The sequence below is a fragment of the Alosa sapidissima genome, chromosome 8 (assembly GCF_018492685.1).
Source record: "Alosa sapidissima isolate fAloSap1 chromosome 8, fAloSap1.pri, whole genome shotgun sequence".
Taxonomy (NCBI): domain Eukaryota; kingdom Metazoa; phylum Chordata; class Actinopteri; order Clupeiformes; family Clupeidae; genus Alosa; species Alosa sapidissima.
The window spans coordinates 21,687,685-21,712,684 of record NC_055964.1 but is presented as its reverse complement, the minus strand read 5'-3'; the positions used below and the strand labels follow the sequence as shown (position 1 = coordinate 21,712,684).

At 48.2% G+C, this 25,000-nt stretch overlaps 1 protein-coding gene across 1 annotated transcript in view; it reads right to left on the bottom strand.

Moving 5' to 3' along the window:
• Positions 1-8,659: 8,659 nt before the first annotated feature.
• fam222a (family with sequence similarity 222 member A) overlaps positions 8,660-25,000 on the bottom strand; it is a 65,017-nt gene continuing 48,676 nt past the window's right edge. The window contains exon 3 of the mRNA XM_042101916.1: positions 8,660-13,031. Within this exon, the coding sequence (XP_041957850.1) occupies positions 11,272-13,031 (1,760 nt within the window). The 3' untranslated portion in view covers positions 8,660-11,271. The remainder of the gene's footprint in view (positions 13,032-25,000) is intronic.

The following is a 25,000-nucleotide window of genomic DNA, read 5'->3' as shown; positions in this document are numbered from 1 at the left end:
CATAATCAATTGGGCAAGTTTATTTTTCATGCATCATTAACAAATAACATTATCTCAACATGTCTTGTGGATTGTTTCATGACAAAACAGTTTTGACTCTCCTGCTTCCATCCATCTCATTATTCATTCTATATGTGTGTGCACCAGTGGTGTAGTCTAGTTAGCTGTAGTGGATATACTGTGATGTAGTAGTTAGCTGTTGGGTATACTGTGATGTAGTAGTTAGCTGTAGTGGGTACTGTGATAGTAGTTAGCTGTAGTGGGTATACTGTGATCAACCCTAAATGTTAATACGTGTCCTTGCCTATTTTAAGTGGGTATACTGCTAGTCCTGAGTATCATGTAGACCAGTGTTTCTTAAAGTGCGGGGACCACTGGTGGTCCGCAAGCCATCCCAAGTGGTATGTGGTAAAATATAATATAGACGAGTTGTTTGCAATATTGAACCAACTTGTATGTGAATCCAAACAGTTCTACAACACTGCCTATGTAAACTAGGCTATGTTTAAACTATATGTTTAAATCATATCATCTGACACAATTGGGGCAGCCGTGCCTACTGGTTAGCGCTTCGGACTCGTAACTGGAGGGTTGCTGGTTCGAAACCCAACCAGTAGGCACGGCTGAAGTGCCCTCGAGCAAGGCACCTAACCCCTCACTGCTCCCCGAGCGCCACTGTTGTTGCAGGCAGCTCACTGCGCCGGGATTAGTGTGTGCTTCACTTCACTGTGTGCTGAGTGTGTTTCACTAATTCACGGATTGGGATAAATGCAGGGATCAAAAGAGTATATATACTTATACAATAAGCAAGGTGCAAAGACAATAACCAAGATGGTTCAGTGAGGGAGTTTTTTTTTTTAGCTAGGTGGTCGTGTATTTTATTTTAATTGGTTAAGTGGTCCTTGGTCTGAAAATGTTTGAGAAACACTGATGTAGACTACACCACTGTGCACCACTGAAGATGCACTTTCAAATCTTTGTGTCTTTGACTTCTGATGCTGAGTTCATATTCCAATCCATGTGTTTCCATGTGGTTGTCAGTGCTTTAAAGGAGGTATTGCATGTCTGCTGCCGGTTGTTTTCCTGGCCTCTCACTCGCCCTCCTCCTCTCTGTTGATGCACTAGCTTCAGGATCGTGTGAATGTACTGAACAAACATTCAGAGATTCAGACTTTTTAAGCATGAGTGAGTTCAAGGGCTTGAACCAAGGTTTGTTTGCGTTTCTCTCCGGAGTTTCAAACTCTCCAGCTCACTAGAGAGTTTGAGCACCCGAGTGGCCTTGTGACAGTAAGTCTTATGAAAAGCTTGTGAGCTCTTTTTTTTAAATAGAGACAATAAAGAGCTATTTGTATTTATCTTTTCACAAAACGGAATGCTCTTAAACTCCTCTTAACGAAAAGCCATGACATTACAGTCTACATCCTACGTGTAGTTTTTCAGAGAATAGCCAACCACAGAAACAGAGCCAAGCAGACTCAAGGAGATATTAGTCCTGAGATTGACAAAGAGGCAAGAGGGGGGAAGAAGAGTGAGTTGAGTTGCCTGAAGCATGAGATGCATAGCAAACTGTCTTGCTAACCTTGAAAGTTAGAAGGTGGATGAGGAAAGGTATACAGTAAGATGGATATCACAGGGATGCTTGGCTTTAGGCACATTCAATAGAAAATCCCCAAGGTTAAACAACATTCAACAGCTCATGTTCTCACTTCAGTCTATTCCCTTTCAGCACATGCCATTCATATTTATATACTGTATGTATAGTCTATATTATATTTATATGCATATGCTGTATATTAATATTTTATATTTGAATGATAAACAAGCAACCAAAAGAGGGGGGGGGGGGGGAGACCAAATTAACACAACAAAATGAAAGACAACAAATGATTTATTTTTGCATTTTGCTGAAAATCGTTTGGAAATGTAAATACAATGGTCACAAGAGAACAAAAGAGACAGGCTCTAATAGGGCTCCCCATTTCCATATATATTATCCGCCCATGGTTGTCACACCCTCAGCCCTTGGCAGCAATTGCACTTTGGAGATCATTCTAGATTCAGACGCACTCTTTAGCAGTCAATTTTAGTGCTGCATAAATGCAAACACACACACACACACTCTCTCTCTCTCATACACACACACACTCACACACATGGTAACCTTCAAAAAAGCTAAAGAACAAAAAAAGAAATGAAAGAAAGAAGATGATGACAATACTGGTTTAAAAAAAGAGTGAAACAAATCCCCAGCCTCTTGTGTGTTTAAATGGGATAGCATGAAACAGGATCCAGTTGTGGGCTGGGTTGTTGCAGAGGCTCTTTAGGCCCCGCTTCAAAGGCACAGCTACATGGCATCATTACGCAGACACGGCTCAAGCGGCGGCAACCATATCCAGCTGCACTTTGTTCGCCGTGAACGCTAAACCGATTTAATGAAATAAGGGGAGGGGGTAGCAGCTGAGGGTGTGTGTGTGTGTGTGTGTGTGTGCGTAAAGGAGGGGGGCGCTAGAGATTGGGTGGTTGGAGGGAGGGGGAAAAGCGTTAAGGCCCCAACTTACGGTTAAACTCTGCATACATTATCACATACAGCACGTTGCTTGCTGGCTCCCTCCGTAATCCAATTGAAGCGCAGACACAATACAGTACAAACCCCCTGCTGTCGTATACACTTTAGACACCCAGCACCCAGCTGCAGCGTGGAATCGGCGTCCAAGCGAGTGAGCCGCCGCTCCCCAAGCAGATAGGTACCACCCCGCCATCCTTCTTCTCTCTATTTCATTTTTAATCTATATCTACACCTCCGCCTCCTCCCTCGCTCGCTCTGAGACAGTCACCCCGTCTTTACTCAGCGAAGATGGGATGATTAAAAACACCCCATGCCAGAGACAATGATGGGTCCCCACGGAGCGAGGGATGATGAAGACTCTTTTCCGTCCCCCTCACTCCCTCCCTGACGCTCTCTATCTCGCTCTCTCTCGCACGCCTCCTCGCCTCCTCCTCGGTCTCTTCCTGGAGCCCCGCGGAGGACGTGATTGGCCACGGGCCGCGGGCTACAGACGGTGCGTGTGAGGGCAGGTGAGGGAGGAAGGAGGTGTGGCGCTGGGGCCGGAGGGCCTCTATCCAGGTAAATTGAGTTTTCAGAGGGGCCCCCGGGGGCGCCTTTCGCACCCAGCACGTGTACACACACACGTGTGTGTGTGTGTGTGTGGTGGGGACAGCGGGTCCTCTGGCACGCCGGACACACAGGAGATCATCAGAGCTCCGCGGAGAGAGCAGCTGCCCTTGTTTTTGTTTTTTTTTCTTTTTTTTTTCTTTTTTTTTATTATTATTTCTTCATATTTTCCTTTTTTTTTCCCTTCACCTTCCTCCCTCTGTGGAGAAAAGACCTGAAGAGGAGAGAAAAACAAAGGAGAAAAGGAGAGCAGGACAGAGAGAGTGAACTAGGAAATGGGAGAGAGAACAGAAAGAAGAAAAAAAGAGAAAGTGAAACGAGAGAGAGAGAGACGGGGGAATAAAACAGAGGTATGGCTGCAAACAGGCTCGCTCTTTTATTTGTGCCCCGTCCTTCATCCTCGAGTAGAGCAGAGAGAGAGAGAGAGAGAGAGATAGATAGAGAGAGGGAGAGAGATAGAGAGAGAGAGGGAAAGAGAAGGGGGGGGGGGGGGGTCATGGAAGGAGTCCGGCAGGGCCATGCCACCCTGCAGGATACAGAACAACAAATGAGCTTCAGCCCCAGACGGAGGTGGGGTGGGGTAGGTGGGGTGGGGTAGGTGAGGTGGGGTGATGGGGTAAGGTGAACCTACCCGAGGTGAGAGAGATGAGATGAGATGAGAAGAGAAGAGGGAGCGTGCCGAGGCGGCGGGATTACCCCTGTGGGCATCAGGCCGGCCTCCTCTCCGCACAGCACAGCTAGACAGGTCTATCCCTAGCCACACAGTGCCCCCACCACCAGCATCATCAACCCCATCACCACCACCACCACCACCCTCCCCATTTTAGCCGCCAAGGCTCCGAGAGCTCACACTGAGCTTATGCCCTTCAGGTGCCTGCTGGGTTGGCACGGGCTAGCTTGGCCAAGTGGCGAGTGATTTGTGGGGAGGCCGTGGGTGTGAGTGTCTGTGTGTGTGTGTGTGTGTGTGTGCAGTGGTTATAGATGGGTAACAGCTTCATTAGAGGACTGGTGGAGGAGATTCAGGGGTGAACTAATTACTGAGTATAAAACCACAGGCTGAACGACGCAGGACGAAAAAATGGCACAAGTTCCAGTAGATAAGACGGTCAGATTGTGCGTGCAACAGCAGGAGAACGGCTTCAAAGCCTTGCTTCCCCTTATCGAGATGGAGCATCTGTGCTCAGTCGTCGGCACGGTTTGAACTCATTCTGCGGTTATTTGTAGCCATTTAGACAGACTTTGAGTAGCTGTGAACCATAAGCAGCCTATATGGGTGACTGCTAGGGTAATGGTGTGTGTGTGTGTGTGTGTGTGTGAGAGAGAGAGAGAGAGAGTGTGTCTATCTGTGTGTGTGTGTGTGTGTATATGTGCATGTGTGTGCGTGCGTGTGTGTCTATCTGTGAGTGTGTGTGTCTGTAATGAGCTTGTCCTCGTAACATGGAGCATTTGAGTTAAAGTTGATTAGTTGAAGCTGAGTAAGCAAATGTTCTGTTTAACGTACATTACACACACAAAACACAAAAATCTCGCAACTCCCACAGAAGATATGGCTCTAAAAATGTCTTGTAATGAGCCGCTATTTGAGGCAGGTCCAAAATAAGTGAAACATTAAACACCAGAAAACCCTGAAGACAACCAGTCCCTCGCTTGTCCTTTAATAAGATGAAAACAAAGAGAAGGGCATTAGGGCTCTGATGGGGGCTGTGTGTGTGTGTGTGTGTGTGTGTGTGTGTGAGAGAGAGAGAGAGAGCGTGTATGTGTATGTGCCTGAGTGTGTGTGTGAGTGTGTGTGTGTGTGTGTGTGTGTGTGTATGTGTATGTGTATGTGTATGTGTGTGTGTGTGTGTGTGTGTGAGTGTGTGTGTGTATGTGTATGTGTGTGTGTGTGTGTGTGTGTGTGTATGTGTATGTGTATGTGTATGTGTATGTGTATGTGTATGTGTATGTGTATGTGTGTGTGTGTGAGTGTGTGTGTGTGTGTGTGTGTGTGTGTGTGTGTGTGTGTGTAAAGGGAGCATATGTCACATCCTAGCACACGCTCTGGAGACGTGTAGTGGCCCCTGCTCAGTGAGGAGCCTGCGAGGCCGATCTGAATATAGGGCCAGAGAGTCACTGGGTGGGGAGACGGGACAGGACGAGATGGCATGGGAGCGCCGCACCAGCAACGCAGCAATTATCCTGATTACCAACTAGGGCGCCTTCACGCTCCAGGGCTCCTGTGACCCTTCTCTCTCTCTCTCTCTCTCTCTCTCTCTCTCTATCTCTTCCTTCCTCTCTCCCTCTCTCTGAAATCTGTCATCAGGCACATGACCGGCCTCCACAATCTAACTTGAAATGATCTCCCGACCATCACAGCGTGCCACAGTTTTGAAGGACCACCCCAACACAAGTGACCCACACAGAGTATGCAGTGTGTACGAATGTGTGTGTGTGTGTGTGTGTGTGTGTGTGTGCTTGTGTGTGTGTCTGTGTGTGTGTGTGTGTGTGTGTGTTTGTGTGTGTGTGTGTGTGTGTTTGTGTGTGTGCATGTCTATGCATTTCTGGCTGTTCCCTATTGTTGTATTGCATAAGCATAGAGTATGAATGTGTTGTCATTGTCTAGAAGGAATGAGGGAGAGAATGCTAAGCCATATGCCATTCTGCTGAGCAGCTTAGGGCTGTGCTGCACTCCTTGTCTGCCTGTGTGTGTGTGTGTGTGTGTGTGTGTGTGTGTGTGTGTGTGTGCCTCTCTCCCTCTCTCTCTGTGAGAGAAAGCCTCTATCTGGAGTTTAATGCCATTATGAGGCCTGTGACACCTTGTCCTCTGTACAAATGGGATCTCTCTTTCAGAACATAGTACAACACTGAGCTACATCTCAAAGGGGAGAGAAGAAAAACTAGACTAACTTTGACTATGAAGAGAGACTACTGCCTGCTAAGTGTACTGACACTTTCTGGTTATGAGTAAGACAATGACTTATTACCATACCTAATAAACTCTCAATATCAGATCAACATAATCTCCCTAACAATATAACAAAACAATGAAACAATGAAAACTGAAACAAACAAACAAAAACATCACATTGCATGGGTCAAAAGTAAGAGGGGAATACAGCATCTACCCTCTGAGTAACAGATCTACTAACAAGATAAAACAATCTGGAATGGATGGATGGAGGATGGCAGGAGGTGTGGGAGGGAGGGAAAGGGAAAGCTTGGTGAGCGGGGACTAAGGGAGGGGGAGGGGAGAAGGTTAACCAGCAGGTGGGTTTCCAGAGGGACTTGACACAAAATGCATCTCCCGAAAGCTGACACGATTCAAGCAGCTTACTCACAGCGGGGAGGGGACAAAGGAGGAGGGTGGGGTGGCGGGAGGCAGTAAAACCTCAACCATTTCCCACAATCCCACTGGGATGACACAGTGCCATCTCCAGCACTTTGAAAAACAACAGGCTTCAACCGGTGTAGGGGATCTGTCAGGGACGCATTGTTTCATCCGTCATTTCTACATAAAATGCTGCCTTCTCTGACATTTGAAAGCTGCATGAAGAGAGAAGCTCATTTATCTCCTTGGGAAAGTGTCTCATGAATAGCCATTTGTGTCTGTGGTTGTAGTGCACGGGATGATAAACAGCACAAATATCTATGGTAATGTATGCAATCCATCTTGCATATTTAAAACACATCCAAAATGTGAGCTTTTCCTGACCACTGTGAAGTAATGAAATACACCAAAGTCATTCCTCAAACGTGAGAGAACATTAAACAAAAGGGCTGAACAGCACATTCCATTTAGTTGTTGACAAGCGATCACATTTGATGACCGAAATCACCCCCTATTGATGGTGTTCTTTCCCCCTGTGTCTGGCTTCAGAGCTGAAGTCTTATACAACGGCACAAATAACGTGAGCGCGTTTCCCATGTGCATCCACAGCGGATCAATATCCCAATCCCGAACCCCTGCCAGCCTCGGAAATTGTGACAGGACCCTCTGGAAAAGGCTATTTCATCGGGATAAAGAGCAGACACACCAACCAGCTGGCAGCTGCCTCGGCGGTTTCGGCTCCTGTTTCTTATCCACCCTTCCCACCAGAGCCGCAAACACGTCTCTGTTCTCGCTGGCAGCTCTTCGAAAAGGAGACTCACGGGCGCTCACGTCTCTTTGCAAATCTGTCTAAACATTTTTACAGTTGGGAAAGAAGGGGTGGGGTGGAATTGGCTGCACAGGCAGAACGCGTGACTACAACTCTGGTATCGTGTCTTGAAAAAACCTGAAATATTTTCATTCTCTCATTTCCCCCCCTTGAACGTTTAAACATTGGGCTTCTCAGATATTGTGGAGTGTAGCCTATAGGCTTTTGACTTACAGGCTGGCAAAGGCCTCTCTTTTGCCCTGGACAGGGCACCATTAGGAACAATCGTGAATCAGTAGCTATTCCATTATATTACTCAGAGTGAAATCCGCATTAAAGGCTAGGCCCTCGATTCTCAAGTGGTTGTTGGGAAATTTGAGCTCAACAATCAATCAAATTACACCCTTCTCATCATTGCTCCTAAAGCAATGTGTTCATTTACTGGATTAATGTATGGTTTGGGTCTGAACCATTTGGGTTTTGAACATGCACACTGGATGGATAGCAGATACATTTGCTGATTTCAATAGGAAATGTAATGGATTACATTCAAAGACCTTTTTGTCAATACATTCTGTTTAGCACTGCAGTAGGTGTAATCAATTAATCAGATGTGTGCAGGTCAGAGATGGAAAAAAAGCAAATATTGCTGTTCCTCCCATCTCTTTCTCTTTCTGACTCAGCACAGCACCTGTCAACAGCTCTGACTGACAACCTAGAAGAGAAGTCCAGCCCCATCAGACTTCGAGATCATCAGCGCTTTTAAATGTAAAAAATACCACCATTTCATTGACATAGCTCAGTCCTCAATAACCAGAGAACAGAATCCTTTTTTTGTTTGGAGCATCTCTCAAACAGTAAAAAAACCCTTTAATTTATGAGTCATTTAATATATGAGCATGAGAATGTTCCTATTAGTTTAATGACCTAAAGGTTCAGATAAGGCTGACAATGTTGCTGATTATTAAATATGCCACAATATGTGGCTCCCGCTATTCTTCAGAAGGGATTTTAGCTGGATATTCAATACAAAGGCCCAGAATTTGGAATGTATAATATGCACTCCCCCACATGGCTATTCTCAGGCACACACTCACACTCAAATTCTCATTCTCTCTCAGACACAGAGAGAGAGAGAGAGAGACACACACACACACACACACACACACACAAAAGGCACACTTTCCCCCACATTGTGCGCTATATCAGTGTCACCATCTTGCCACCACTGCATTCATTTAAGCTATTAGTAAAAGCCAGACTCCTGATTCACCACTCCACTGAGGACATCCCATAATGGAGCTCAGCACATCCACTCTCAGTGCTTCAGAAGCCCTCTTGGCTTAAATAAAGACAACCATCAAACACAGAATGTAGGTTTTGAATATATTCTTCAAATCCATTTATTGTACACCTCAAAACCAGGAAGAAGGAAAGAGGGGGGTATGAGTATGTGGTACAACGGGAATGTAGTCACAGCTGTCATTTTTTTCTTTCTTTTTTTTGTACAGTTTTTTGGTGTAAGCTCAGAGAAGAAAAAAACCCTTAATACAGTCATAATAATTGCACTTCATAAATCTAAACTGTCGTCAGCATTTGACTTTGACACAGACCCTTGGATCTCTTGAGTTTTTCTTCCTTTTCTGTTTTTCTTTTTTTTTTTTTAATTCAATTTACCAGAGAAATTTGACTGACAAAAGAAATGCTAATTTCAGATGGAGGGGGAAGGGGATGAAATAGAGGGGGGGGGGGTTGGGGGGGGTGGGGGGGGGCTGCTGCGCTGATCCAATTTCGCTTCGTTTTTTTTTTCTTTCCTTCTTCTTTTTTTACTGTCTCTCTGTCTTTCTCTCAGTCCCAAAAGGCATTAGACTTCTCAGTAATTTAAGTGCATTACATTCACAGGAAAAGTCACAGTCAGAATAAATATTTCAGTGTTCAGACCTTCTTTCCAAAATAAAAAAAAGGAGGAAAGGAAGAAGGGAAGAGAAAAGTGAAGCGAGCGATAGGCCGGGTTCAGGGGTGTGCGTGCAACTGCACCCAATCCACAACGACAGGATGCCACACCTCACCAAAATATATAAAATACAAATAAAATCTAGAGTTCGACAGAGAGAGGGAGAGAAAGAGAGAGAGTGACCCTCTCCACTGCATGCCTCATCTTCCTGAGAGATACCAGGACAGGACGACGCTCAGGAGAGAGGAGGCCATGATTGTTTCATCCTTACATACTTAAGATTCATATATCTATATATATATAGATCTATATATAAAAAAGAATAATGATGTAGAGAATCACCAGCAGGCGGGTAACCCCTGTGGTCCTATGGTCCTGTGGCCTCTGTGGGGGCCTGCAGTCGGTTGAGCAACATGATCTGACTGCTAGTAGGATAACGGCTACTATCTCACACCACAGCATTTAAGAGTCTGAGAGGGTGTGTGTGTGTGTGTGTGTGTCTGTGTGTGTGTGTGACATTATGAGGGGCTCGGTTGAAACTGAAGCGTTTGAACCAAACATGGGATATCTGGCAGCAGGTAAAACCTTGGGCTCTGCTATGGTAGGAGTATAGGTCAGGTATAACATCAAAGAAGTCTGGGGGTTAAATAATAATATAAGAAAATCTAAATAAAACAATAGGAATAATAATAATAACAATTGCAACAATAATAATAACAACAATTACACACCATGAAAGCCATACTGGAACACCTCTAAATCATGACATTCATATTTCTGAGATTTCAAAATATATATATTTATATATATTTAAATAATGATTTCCATTGTTATGTGAATCTGTTTTGTTTTTTTGTTAGATTTGAGTTTTGAGTTGAGTTGAGTTAGGTTTGTGAGCGGTTTCCAGTGTTAGCTCGAGCAAAGGAGCACTCTGGTTCTTGCTTCTCTGAGAACCGGAACAGTAATTGCGCCACCAGGACACTAGAAACTAAATATCAGCCAAGAAAATAATAATAATAATAATAATAATAAGGAATACACAACAAAACAAAAAAAAACAATTTAAAAAAACTAAGCGTTTAGACATTTTTCCCTCTTAGCAGCCAATGCATATCATATACTACAAATATGTAAAACAACAACGAAAATAGGTTCAAGTTTTCAAGTTTCTTCAATATGCATCCAGACTAACCCATTCCAACATCCCAAATCTGTTCAACACAAAGTTTTCAAATCAAAAGCAGTGCAATTTTCAATAAAACCATTTAATATTATTGTCAATGTTTAACTTCATCATGTTGATCACTCAAATTATCACGCCTTCTTGCTTTTCCGTGTTTTGTACAGTGTGACTCTCTTTATGTGTAATATGTGGGGCATGACTCTGCCCGTTGAATTGAATCAGAAACTAAGCCCCGACACTGATCTTCCTGGACCACTGCTCTTCCTGGGCCGATCGGTTGTTTCTCTTTTGGAATGGAAAAGGAAAATGTCTGTTCACTTCTTGTGTTAAAGTGATGATTCTCACCACAATCAAATCAAACCACCAAAAAAAAAAAAATTATGAAGAGGAAAAAAAAAGACGAAAAATGTCATTGTCAAATCCCTGTTGGCAAAAAATGAAACACAAACGGAAAAACGGAAAACCCCACTCTTCTCCAACAACCCTTCAACCTGTCTGTTCACTGAGCTGAGAGGCACCCATTGGCTATTCAGGATTCACAGCAAGACAATCCAGACCCACCCTATGTCTCTGAGCTCCCCAGCAAAAAAGCCCCAAACCCGCCCACCCCCAACACAACGGTGACCCAACTGAGTCCACTTCCAGCAGGGTCACCTATAACCCCCCTCCCCTCCCTACACACAAAACTCCATCTAGTCCGTCCTCTAGAGTACCACGGCCTCCTCTTGCATTTGATTGAGATTTCACATTGGCCCTTTTTTTCGGGTGGGGGAACACCGAAGCACCGCCCGGATTTTGCGTCCCTGCTTCTGCTCCTCCTCCTCTTCCTCCTCCTCTTCCTCCTCCTCTATCTGTAAACGGGGAGGCGTATGTGCGCGTGCTGGTGGTCCAGCAGCCGCGGCACCGACACAGTCTCGTAGCCTTTGCCCAGCATCTGCTCCTTGATGCAGGGCGGGTGGATGTCGTTGATCAGGTACTCCAGCGACTGCAGGCTGCTGCTGAGCACCGACGTGTTGCACAGACTCTTGCTGGGCAGGCCGCAGCACAGCCCGCCGCCGCTGTCAAGGCCCAGGTGGGGGTGGTGCGGGTGGTGTGGGTGATGGTGCGAGTGGGGATGGTGGTGGTGGTGTGAGTGGGGGTGGTGGTGGTGGTGGGGGTGATGGGGGTGGTGGTGGTGGTGGTGGGGGTGGGGGTGATGGGAGAAGCCCGTGAGTGGGCCCGTGACGGCGGGCGGAAGGCCGGCGGTGGTGGTGCTCGTGGCGCCCGGCAGCTCTTGGGGGTTGTAGCAGTCGCTGTCGGGCGTGACCAGGACGCTGTTCCACGGCGGCGCAAAGTACTGGCCCACCGAGAAGTTGCCGTGCATGCCGGCGCAGTTGAGGGGCGACGAGCTGACCTTCTCCAGGCCGCCTCCGCTGGCGCCGGCCGTGAGCGAGTAAGGCTGCCGGGACGAGGATGAGGAGGACGACGACCCTCCTCCCCCTCCGGCCCCGAGCAGGAGGCCGCCGCCGGGCAGGCAGGTCTCGGGGGACTTGCTGACCGCCGCGCCACCACCGCTGCCGTTGCTGTACATGCGCAGCACCGCCTGCTGCTGCTGCTGCTGTTGATGCTGATGCTGCTGCTGCTTCTGCTGCCACAGCAGGTACTCCATGCTGTCTGCGTACACCACCCCCGCCGTCTTGAGGCCCTCACCGCCCTGCCCGTACACGAGGCCGCCCTGAGCCACCATGCCTGCCGGGAAGGTCCCCCCCGAGTGGCCGGAGGAGGCGGACGGCAGCCCCCCGACCACCACGGTGGCGCCGTGCTGTTTGGGCGGGCTGCTGCTGCTGCTGCTGTTGGCGGAGGTGGTGGTGGTGGTGGGAGGGCCGGCTCCCTGGCACACCTGCTGCAGGGCCTGGGCTTGGCAGTGCTGGTTGATCTGGTAGATGATGCTCTGGATGGAGGGCAGGTTGGACTGGGGAGGCAGGGCCAGCCCTCTCCCTCCAGCGCCCCCCGCAGCTCCGGCGGTGGCACTGCCACCTCCCCCCCCTCCTCCTATGCCGCTGCCCGTCGGGATCACCGAGCTGGCCACCGTCACGTTGGGCGGCACGGAGATGCCTACGGCGGCCGTGGAGCCCTCCGGGGGCTTGGCCGACACGGCGTGGTACAGCATGTGCCGGTGATGGGGGTGCGCTAAAGTGCTACCACCGCCGGTGCCGCCCAGTGGGGGCGGGTAGGGGGCCACAGCCAGCTGCGGGGGAGAGAGCTTAGTCCGGCGGCCCTCCGCATTCTTCAGCACGCCTTTGGCCACGGACGACGGCGCGTAGGCCGACGACGAAGAGGACAGAGAGGACGTGGAGGAGGAGGAGGAGGAGGAGGACGACGAGGAGACCTTGCCGATGGCCAGCAGGCCGTGGTAGCCACCGGTGTTCAGCTGGGGGTAGGGGCTGTAGCGCTGGCCGGTGGTGTCGTAGCCATTGACTGTGCGGTTAAGGTGCTTGTGCTGCGGGACCCTGATGTTGGTGGGGAAGATCTTGATGGAGAGCGGGTTGCCGGCTGTCTTCTGGGCGTAGGCGTCCAGCTCGGCCGTGCTGGGGTAGCGTGGGGTGGGCATGGGCACCGTCACCTCACCTGAGGGGCACAGAGAACAGAGAGGAGCACGGTCAAACACTTTGGAACTTGTAAAGCGTTACCATCATCTTAGAGAGTTGCGACTTGTAAAATCCTTTATTGAACCATAGTATGAACCAAGGATCCCACCTTGATTGCTACTGAGCAGGGTCATCTCCTAACCTGACTCTCGCCAGATGAATTTCGTTCCGCCTAGCTCTCTGGGATCGATCCATTGGAGTGGTGTTTTAGAAGGCTGGGCCTTATCAAAAATCCTTGCATATGATTGGATAAGCCACTTGTCCGTCATCTATTAACGTGGTACTTCAACCACTCACATCAAAGCCAACCCGTGACGCTGAGAACAGTCTCACAGTCGCTTCTACGCTACGTCACATCTATGAAACTCCCGCCCTGCGTCCTGATTGGCTCTACCATAAAATTTGGCACCGAAATCACTCTCAACGGAAGCGATCCCAGATGGATGTGAGGAGCTAGGCGGAACGAAATTCATCTGGCGAGACTCAGGTTAGTCATCTCCCACATCTACACCAAAACCATGGTACAAGAACACACATCACCAGTTGCCAACTGCAACAACAGGAAAGAAAAGAGCAGTCTAAGAGGACTGCAGTCTAAAATCAAAAATGAAAATGGCAAAAGCAGCCAAAGACCCAACCTCTTTCCCTTCTCTTTTGACAATCATACACTGTACTACATACATAAACTTCCCTGTAAAACTGAAATGTAGTTTCCATGGCTCTTTGCGTGTTGCTTTTACTGTCCTTGATGCATTGTCTGTCACTTGTAAGTCACTTGGAGACGAGCATCTACAAAAAGACGTTTGTGACATCTGTAGCATAGTGCTACTACCATTCTCAACACCATAACATAACACTAACACACACAAAGACACAATGACTAATTAAAATATACAGCTTCATTACAAAGCGTGTGAAAGTTAAGGCAAGGGTTAGGGCAAAGGCATCTGCTAATTCTGCACTGCAGATGGAGAGTTCAGGTAGAGAAGGCAAAACTACTGCTATGTTTATATTCCACTTATGCACTGAGCCGGATGATTTCACACCTCCCTTCCAACCCCTGGTTTAGGCACTGCACTAATTAGCAGAAGCAGATGGCTGAACGTGAGTTCAGGGAACTTTCACTGCCATTTCCGCACAAACAGGAACATCAATCTCAGGTTTAGGTTTTTTTTTAGGTTCAGGAGTGTCACTTTTTACAAGATTCTCTATAACCTGTGTCCTTTTGACATCAGTAGGGGGTGGAAAACAGTCACTCCTGTAAAGCCTTAAAAGCCTTAAATCTGAGGGGCAATCAATTCCGATGGAGAGAAATATAGTCATTTTTATGTACACAGAGTAGCCATCTGATTTCCCAGACAGAGTGGTAAATTATCATGCTTTTAGAAAATGTGCTTTTGGCAAGCCGTGGAATTAGTTTTTATGGCACAGGCTGGACATCTGACAGGTGTTCTTTAACATCACTTTGCCCACAACATCCCTAAATTACCCAGCCTTTTCCACTGTCTCTGTTAAAAGCCTGCTGTGGAGAAAGTTCATCCCTGGACAAATTGGCCCTTTTAAAAAACTCAATCTTTTGGGAGCAGGCACCTTAGGCACTGTCAGAGCTTTGCAAAATGAATTCCGACTCACTCTGGCACAGAACTGGGTTACCCTTGGAAATGGCAAGAGGAGAAAAAGTGTGTGTGTGAGAGAAAGAGAGAAAGACAGAGAGAGAGAAAGAGAAATGAGAGAGAGAGAGAGGAGAAAGAGTGTGTGTGAGAGAGAGTGGTAAAAGGGTTGATAAAGGCTTGTTTAATTGCACTGACACAGATGAGATTTATAAGTAGCCTCACTAGGTCTGAGCCCTCCTGGCCATGGGAATACCTCAATTATTCAATCTAAGCAGCAGTAAATGAGGCCCACAGAGCAGCCCCCTACTGCCCCCTCAACACCCACTACAGGGAATTCTTGACCTGGATTTTACACTGATTGCGGCCATCACAGGAGAGGATCAATCAGGGTGATTGGATAGTTTTGTCATCACCATGGACGAAACATCTTCCTTCATTGTACACTTCTTTCTTACCAAGTAGATATTTTTGGTAATATGTGACCTGTGCTACCAAAACAGTATAACACACTCATTTTCAATGTGTAACACCAAAAAGTAACCTGGACTTTAAATCTAACTTTAATTCCGTCACCTTCCTAAAATAATGGCATTTTTTTACATTTTCCCCTCCTAAATCATCATCATTCAATTTTTGGTTAACTTTTTTGTGTTTTCTGAAAAACCTGAATTTTTTTTACATATGCCATTATTTTAGGAAGGTGACGTATTCATGTGACAAAGTATGGAAAAAGCTATTATTCTTCATGACTCAGGATGTTAGACAAAATCTACAACAAACACCATCACATTTTGCCAGCAAAATAAAATTCTCATTGTCAGTTCTGCTCTTCATGTGTGAGAGCCAAGAATCAAACAAGTCAATGTAATGGATTGTATATCAGCAGGCCAGGAAGTGCCTGCAGCTCTAAGTTCCTATCGATCTGACCACATGTGGGCCTGTTGGGCACGCGTTTTCCCTTTCCACCAACACCACCCCGGGGCAGTTGAAGGACAGAGGGGCAGTGGACTAATACCCCAGAGGAGGGCCTAATTTGGCTCCGCTGATGAAGCTAGGTCACCAGATCTGCTCAGTCCTCTTCACAATGACCCCCCCACTCTAAAACCACACTCAAAAGACATGGCTGAGTGACAAAATGGCTCCCAACGCTAGGACAAAGCCAACCGTGTGCTCGCGAGGGCGGCGAGGGCGGCGGGGGGTGGCGCGGTGGGGAGCGGGGAGGCCGTGACAAGATTGAATTCAAACGACATTATTCAGGCAATTTCATGGCTACTTAGTTCAGAAAAAAGTGAGTTGAGGGGCTGGTGTGAGGAGGGGGGGGGGGGGGGGGGGGGCACACTCCATTTACAAGTGATAAATCAACTGCCACAAATGACTTGCAACCTCCTCAGAAAAAGAGATGACATTTTTAGGGGGAAAGGCGCATTAAGAAAAAGTTCTCCAAAAAAAAGAAGAAAAGAAACAAACTCCTAAATGGTGCTGTCAGCAAATGTCATCGTGACCTCAAGGAAGTGCGAAGAAACGAGGACTCTCTACTGGCCCACGACTGAGTGCCTTCCACAGAAGTCCCTCTGACAGAGCCCTCATCCACTTTTCACTTCACATGAGCTATTCACACTTCACCACTTCTCTAACAGAGAAACGCGCCGGATCGACACGACCCAAACACAAGGGGGGTTTAAAGATCCAAAACAACCTATCAACGGCAAATAAATAAATAAGTCAATTCTGAAAATGGTGAAGAGGAGAGAGATAGAGCTTACATGCTCGCGTGCGCCATGTCTTTCCTGACATGCAGGCTCAGCCTCAACAACACTGCAAGTTCACCCCTGCTGGAGAGGAACCAAACATTCAAATGAGAGACATTCCTCCTGCTGGCAGTCGTGCCGAGTATCTCAAACCACCAACACACACGCCGGCTCTTATCATTCTCTCACCACAGGGTGGGTCTGGCCAGGGTCAAGAGGGAAAAAAAACCTGGAATCTCCATGAAGGGCAGAAAAAGGAGAAGGAAAGAAAGAAAGTGTGAGAGAAAGAAGACCTCCACACAAACACACACACGCGCGCGCACGCACACACACACACACACACACACACACACACACACACACACACACACACACACATTCGCTGTGTCCCTCTGGGCATTTTGGCCCGTTTCCCATCAGCAGACGCTCCTGTCCTGCCCGCCCCGGCACCGGGGAGCGCTGCACGCACACAAGCGCACACACACACACATACATATAAACACACACTCACATACACACACAAGCACACACACAGAAATCTTTGGATGTCCTGATGAAAGCGCTGCCAGCGCCTGAGACGGAGGTGACGGCTCAGTCACCACCTAATTGGAGGTGGTGTAAATGGGTCAGGAGCGAAGGAGAGCTGTCACGCATCCGTCCGCACCAGGGAGGGCAGGTGGTGGGCATGGGGGTGGGCATGGGGGTGGTGGATGAGGAGGTGGAGAGGGTGGTGGATGAAGGGTAGAGTTGGGGGGGGGGCAACTTTCAACCTCCTCAGCTCAGCAACAGCCAACACACGGGCACTTTGATGTGGTGACAGAAGCACCGCCACCGACCCGAAAGGAGTGTGTGTGTGGTTTGATGTGTGTGTGGTGTGTGGTAGGTGTGTGTGGTGCGTGGTAGGTGTGTGTGTGTGTGTGTGTGTGTGTGTGTGTGTGTGTGTGTGTGTGTGTGGTGTGTATGTGTGTGTGGTGTGTGGTGTCTGTGTGTGGGTGTCTGTGTGCGTGTGTGTGTATGTGTATGTGTGTGTGTGTAGGTGTGTAATGAGGGGATTGGGGGGTGGGTGGCGGTTATTTCATTCGATCCAGAGTGCGGAGTAAACACGCCTGCGGCTTTCAAGGCGCGGTGCCCGTCGTCCACATGCAAATGTACACAAATGAAAAGGTGACTCCCCTGCTTCTGATCCGCCGAGCATGAGGGACAGGGCAGGAAAAACAGCTTTGATCATCACATGGTTTAAATGAGCTGCAGCGCCACACTTAGCCAACCCCCTCACCCCAAACACCCACCCACCCAGACAGATGCACACATCAATACACGCGCACACACACACACACACACACACAAACACACAAACAAACACACACACACACAACTAAAACATGCACTCACCCACTCTCACACACACACACACACATATATTCACTCTCACACACACACACACATACACGTACATTAATATTCCTCATTACCTGCCAAGGAAGGTATAACCCTTGCCCCAAATAGATGAAAAACAGCCAAAAGAGGGAAAAAATCATTAAAGCTTTGCTTAGCCATTTCTCTCTGGTGTCTGTGAGCATGGCAGGCATCCTTATTTATCCCAACGGGTATGCTGAGCCGCGGAGTCAATGAGAGACGAGACGAGACAACGCATCTCCCTGCAGTCAGATGAAGAGTCAGGAGCCCAGTGCTCTGGGGCCAAGGATGTTGTTTGTCAACATGTCCGAGGCTCACGCACTCGACCTGGCATCAAAGGGCTTCACAGCTCACCGGCCACAGGGATTAGGCCATCTCCCTGCAGGGCCCTCACCCACACCCGCTATCCACCCCCTACACCAGCTCTGCTCCCCTCCATTACAGCCAGGGGTTATTAGAGACAAGACCCCCCGACAACAACACCACCATCTCTCAAGGGGGAAGGAGGGGGAGGAAGAGGGGGGGGGGCAAGGAGGGTAGGAAGAGGAGCTGGCAATTTAGAAATGGATTTTGGTTTGATCCCTGGCTGCCTCTTTAACTGGCCTGGGAATATTACGGCCAAATGTCACGGCTGTGGCGTAGGGTAATTTACACACACATTTATACACACACACAGGCAGACAGGCGCAGTGAACTGAAGTGAGAGCCGTGTCACAGACGGCTGGCCGTTGTTAAAAGTGGCGGCCTCATCTCCAGCGCCATGCTGAAATGTAGGCCAGCATCAGGAAAGGACAACAGGTGCCCCACGCCAGGCGACAGATTGCCATGCCTCAAGTCTTGCATTTGTCTTAGTACACCCCACGCCCATAACACACACTGGCCTCACAAAGATTAAATATCTCCCTAAGAGACAGCAGAACCTCTCTCCCCTATGTGTAGACTGTAGAGAAGCTAAAATACTAAATCTTTAACATCAAAAACTCATACAGAAAACAGGAACACAGATACATATCTTAAGAAATACAAATGTATGAACACAGTTTCTCTCATGTCAGGAGTTTAGATATTAGAACACATTTGAACAACAAAAATGGGGACAGTATAAATAACAAGACTGCCTGAAAATACATCATCTACCATTGTGAACACTGAGCTGAGGTCCCTTCTACCATTGTGAACACTGAGTTAGGTCCCTTCTACCATTGTGAACACTGAGCTGAGGTCCCTTCCTGAAGTCCTCCAGCAGCTCTAAACAGCAATGCAAGAGGAGGGCCAGAGAACATGGAGAGCTTTCAAAGCAAGATGCCTAGAAAAGAAAAGAGCCCTTGTACACCTCTCTTCCATGGCTGATCTGTCTCATGGCAAGCCAGGCTGAAGGACAGAGAGGGAGATATACAGTATATATTTATTTATATATATAAAGAGAGAGAGAGAGAGAGAGAGAGAGAGAAAGAAAGAAAGAAAGAAAGAAAGAAAGAAAGAAAGAAAGAAAGAAAGAAAGAAAGAAAGAAAGAAAGAGAGAGAAAGAGAAAGTGAGAGAAATAGAAAGTGAGAGAGAGAAAGTGTCGTGGCAGGGTGGCAATTAGCTGCCTGACCTTCCTCCTTAATCACACGGCGCCTGGCACTGCACAATGCCCGCGTGTCGCAGCTGCCCGTCTCCAAATGCCAGCCCTCATTAGTGCCATGCCGCCCGAGCGAGGCGGGGAGTGTGGGAGTGTGTTGGGGGGGAAATCACGGAGAGGAAGTTATCATCTCACTGTGTTCCTCACAAACACACACACACACACACACACACACACACACACACACACACTCACACACACACACACACACACAAACACATACAGATGCACAAACAACACACAGGAGAACACACACACATACATATACACATGTCCTCTCACACACACATACACACACACAGACACGGCGACAGCGGAGATGACGGCGGTGGACGTGGAGGCGGTCCAGCTTTGACCCAGGCTCGGGTCAGGCAGCGCAGAGGGCAGCCCTCAGAGTGATGGAGCCGCCCGCCCATCCGCCCACACCACCCTTCCACACACACACACACACACACACACACACACATCCCCAAAAACACCTCGCTTCCACCATGCCCTTCACACTCCTGTCTGGCCTGTCCTTGAAGGGTGCGGGGGCAGCTAAAAGAGAGAGTGAGAGAATAAGAGAGGGATAGAGACAGAATCAGAGAGAGAGAGAGAAAGAGAGAGAGGGAGGGAGGGGGCATAATCCTGTACACTCAATTAACAGTGCTCTAATTAGTCACTGGGCTGCCTGGAATTCTGATTAACTTGTTCCTGTGAGCATATGTGGTGTGTGTGTGTGTGTGTGTGTGTGTGTGTGTGTGTGTGTGTGTGTGTGTGTGTGTGATGTGTGAGTATGTGTCAGTGATGAAGGAAGGTTCACCAAGTACAAATTTGCAATAAGGCAGAGGAGGTCTAGATTAGACCATAAAAAAAGAAATCCATTTAGTTCAGAGCCTTTTATTTCAGTGAGGGGTCAAACGCTGTTGATAATGAAAATAGACTGAGTGTGGAAATGAGAATGAAAATCACAAAACCCACACAGAAGAATAAAAAGATGTGTGTATATTTATGATTAAATATGTGCACTTCAGAATGCATGACTGTGCGTGAGTGTGTTTGAACCGGATTATAATACCCCCCCCCCTCTCCCCATGCTAGCAGGTGAGCATAGCCTACGAGACGTTTAAGTTCAGTCGAGTGCTAATGAAACGCGACGTGTAAGCGCCACTGACAGGTGAGCTTTTCATCCTGCCCACCTGCTCGGCGAGACCCAGAGGAGGGGGAAACAGATCAGGCTGACACCAAAGCACAAAGGTAGCTGAAGTGTCACCGATCATGTTGACACAACAGACAGCCGAGGAAGCCACATCAATTCTGGCTGGGTAAATAAGGGTCGCGCTGAGGACGACGCAAACAGGAACCGATTCTGAGAAGAGGAAAAAAAGAGGAAGAAATGTGAAGGAGGAGAAGAAAAAGAAGAAGAAAAACGAAAAAGAGTGAAACAAGAAGAAATACTACAGACGCCGAGAGAGGGGTCAGTCAAAGTGCAGCATGCACCTGGTTCAGGAGCTGAACCTTACGCTTTATTCTCTCTCTCTCTTTCTTTTTCTCTCTCTCTCTCTCTCTCTCTCTCTCCCTCTCTCTCTCCCCCTCTCTCTCTGTCTCCACATGAACCTCATGAGAGAAGCTGCTTGTTAAAAGTGAATGAGCTGTCAAAGCAGATGCCCAGAGAGAACATAAGTCTGCTTTCACACCAGCCCGCGGCTCCCACTCAAAAGACCTCCAACCAACACTCTTAAGAAACGTCAAACTCATTTTTATCTCTCTCTCTTTCTTCTTCTTTTTTTTAAACCTCCTTTGCTTTTGGTTCTCCTCCACTGTCTTCAGCGGCATTTTAAATCTCGGCCCCTCGGAGTGACGCCTTGGTCTTCCCCTCTCATTGTCCTCTCGTCACTGGTGGTTAATAATTTAATGATGGAGTGCCCGGTGAAAAACCCTTATATGCTTGACAATCACATGGTGGTGGTGGTGGTGGGGGGGGGGGGGGGGTGGGGGGGGCTGACTGGCTTTTAAATGGGTTTTGTAGCTTTGGGAAGACCAAAATAGGAAACAGGAGAATGGTGAAATGCACAGATTCCCCGGGCCCAGGCTTTTCATGACACGACCTTTGACCTTCCCTCCATTGTGACACGTCTCCTCCAGACGGGTTCAGGGAGTTTGTATGAGGCTCCTTTTTTATTCTGTGAGTGCGAGCCTTCAAACACAACTGACATGAACAACAACGGCAAAAAGAGAAGCCGTGAGGAAGGGAGGGGTTGGAAGGGAAGAGCGGAAATGAGAAGGAGAAAGAGGAGATGGAACAGAGAAGAGAGAAAATAACAGAGAGGAGAGGAGAGGAGAGGAGAGGAGAGGAGAGGAGAGGAGAAGGGGGGGGGAATAGGAGAGGAGAAGAGAGGAGAATAGGAGAGGAGAGGAGAGGAGAAGGGGGGGAATAGGAGAGGAGGAGAGGAGAGGAGAGGAGAGGAGAAGGGGGGGGGATAGGAGAGGAGAAGAGAGGAGAATAGGAGAGGAGAGGAGAAGAGAAGAGAGGAGAATAGGAGAGGAGGAGAGGAGAGAGGAGAGGAGAGGAGAAGGGGGGGGGAATAGGAGAGGAGAAGAGAGGAGAATAGGAGAGGAGAGGAGAAGAGAAGAGAGGAGAATAGGAGAGGAGGAGAGGAGAGGAGAGGAGAGGAGAAGGGGGGGGGAATAGGAGAGGAGAAGAGAGGAGAATAGGAGAGGAGAGGAGAAGAGAAGAGAGGAGAATAGGAGAGGAGAGGAGGAGAGGAGAGGAGAGGAGAAGGGGGGGGGGGGAGGAGACATTATGACTCTTTTCTGTACCCTAAGCAACAACTGAGAAGGAGAATGAGAGGAGATGGAGTGTAGAGGAGAGAAATGAGGATAAGAGGAGAGGAGGAGAGGAGAGGAGAGGAGAAGAGAAGAGAGGAGAATAGGAGAGGAGAGGAGGAGAAGAGAGGAGAGGAGAGGAGGAAAAGAGAAGAGGAGAGGAGAGGAGACTAGGAGAGGAGAGGAGGAGAAGAGAGGAGAGGAGAGGAGAGGAGACTAGGAGAGGAGAGGAGAATAGGAGAGGAGAGGAGGAGAAAAGAGGAGAGGAGAGGAGGAAAAGAGAAGAGGAGAGGAGAGGAGACTAGAGGGTCCGGGGACACATTATGGCTCTTTTCCATACCCTGAACAATACCTGTCTGCGGCTAACTGATATGTCATCTGGACGAGGGCTGATTAGTCAGCCATTATGGCCCCTGCGCCTCTGTCGCCGTAACGACCGACTGGCGAGGGCGCACAATGGGGCCCTGATAGAGCCAGCTGCTCGGCCGTCCACAATTAACCCCGCCTGCCTGCCAGGATGCCTCAGCAAGCCCACTCTAATGACCCCCCCCACACACACACACACACATACACACATACACACCGCTTTCTCTCTCTCTCTCTGTGTGTGTGTGTGTGTGTGTTATAGTGTGAGTGTGAGTTCAGTGTGTGTATGGAGGAGGGGAGCAATGATTTACTGTAAGTATGGATTACATGAGGGGTGTGTTCAGGAGTTTGTGAGAATGCAGGACATTTGCATGTGTGTCTGTGTGTGTGTGTATGTTTGTGTGTGTGTGTGTTTGTGTGTTGGAAGTGGAGTTGTGTGTATTTGTGTGTGTGCATGGTGGTCAGCCAGGCATGCGTTACCAGGGTGACGGTGACTGGAGCTCAGGCCAAGGGAGATGGAGATTGGACAGGCGGTGTTTGAATATGCACACAGACATCTCCAATCAATTTAAGTGCCTATGGGGAACTACACCAACAGAGGGGAGGCAGGCCACTGAGGCACTGATTTGCATTGATGAAAGCATTGTCTTCGTTACAGGTGTTTCTCTCTCTCTCTCTCTCTCTCTGTGTGTGTGTGTGTGTGTGTGTGTGTGTGTGTGTGTGTGTGTGTGTATGTGTGCATACCTTTGGAGTGACAAAACATTGCACCATAAAACATGAAGTAACAAAAACAGAGTGTGGCGCCCAGAGGAGCTCACACTCCCTCCGCATTTGTTGAGCCTCTTTTCAAAGGATTCCCTTTCTCAGGCTCTCTCTGTCCCCATCCTTCCCCTTCATGTCTCCTTCCCTTTACTTGCCCTCTACCCCATCCTCTCCCTCTCCCCCCTCCCTCTCTTTCCCTCCCCCTCCCTCTCTCGCTCCCCGAGTAAGTGAGTTTCACTGGGGCCACTCTCAGTTTAAATCACCTCGGGGTGAACACTTTATTATCTGTAGTCAAAGCGTCACCGCAAATACCATTCTACACACACAAGTGTCACTTTCCATTTGTCTAGGTGTGGGCAGCATTAGGCTTGGGCTAGGGCGGCTAGACAGGGCTTGCTCTCCCTCCCTCTCTCTCTCTCTCTCCCTCTTTCTCCCTCTCTCATTCTCTCCCCTGAGCGGAGAGCCCAATGGAGCTGTTGGCGTGGGAAAAAAGGCTCCCTCCCGCAGCAGTGAGTGCCATATCGACCTACATACACCCACCAACAACAACGGCAATAACAACAGCACTAATGAAGCCCACCAGCTGACCTTCCCTCATATTACATTATGTAGGTTAATGTAAACACATGTACAATACATGCACGCATCAAGACTGACAGACATATGTGTGAGACGAAAAATAAATAAATATGTATGCATCATTAGAGAAATATATGCATGTTGATAGAATGCTATGTCTTTGTATATGCATTCATGAATATAACATGATTATGCATAATACATATGGTTATATTATTTTGCACGCATATATGTTAATGTATTTAAACCGTTTATATTTACACACAGTACCTTATATGCTTAGATTACGTTTTAAAATGGGGGGGGGGGGGGGGGGGGCAGGATCACAATTCAGACAAACATGCATGTCGAACACTAGCTCATGAATACACAACAACAACAATGACAACAAAAAACAGCAACAACAACAACAACAGAAGCATTTTCCCATCTCAGGGGATGACATGCCAGACATTGGCTGCCAAAAGAGAACCCTCTCTCGGCCCTCCCGTCCCCTTGCTCCACTGACCGCGGCTGCGCGCCGGCTGCCGCCACAACAAGCTGACAGGCCGACCAGAGGGCTTTTCTGGGCCGTATCGGAATGTGAGCTGTCAGCATTCACACCGGGTCTGGTGTGGGCCCAACGCCCAGCGCCATCTCTTCACTGACACCAACCAGCTCCACAACAGCCCACACCACCACCACCACTACCACCACAACCATGACTGCTTGCCAATGCCACCACATTCAGGTAAAATGCCATAAATCAACAAACAGCCAACTAACACACAACAAATAGAGACTCGTGCAGTTGTAGGCCCATAAAGAGCTCAGCTGATGAGACAGAACGGAGGGGGAGAAATGAAATGTGGGAGGCATCGTGAGGCAATATGGGGCCTTCCCTGTGCTGTGGCTTGGGTTGGGTTGGGTTGCATTGACTGAGCATCCTCCATTTACTGTAATATATGGATTTATGCATGACTGAAACTGGCAATTGTGTGTGTGTGTGTGTGTGTTTGTGTGTGTGTGTGTGTGTGTGCGCTTTTCTCCATGTGT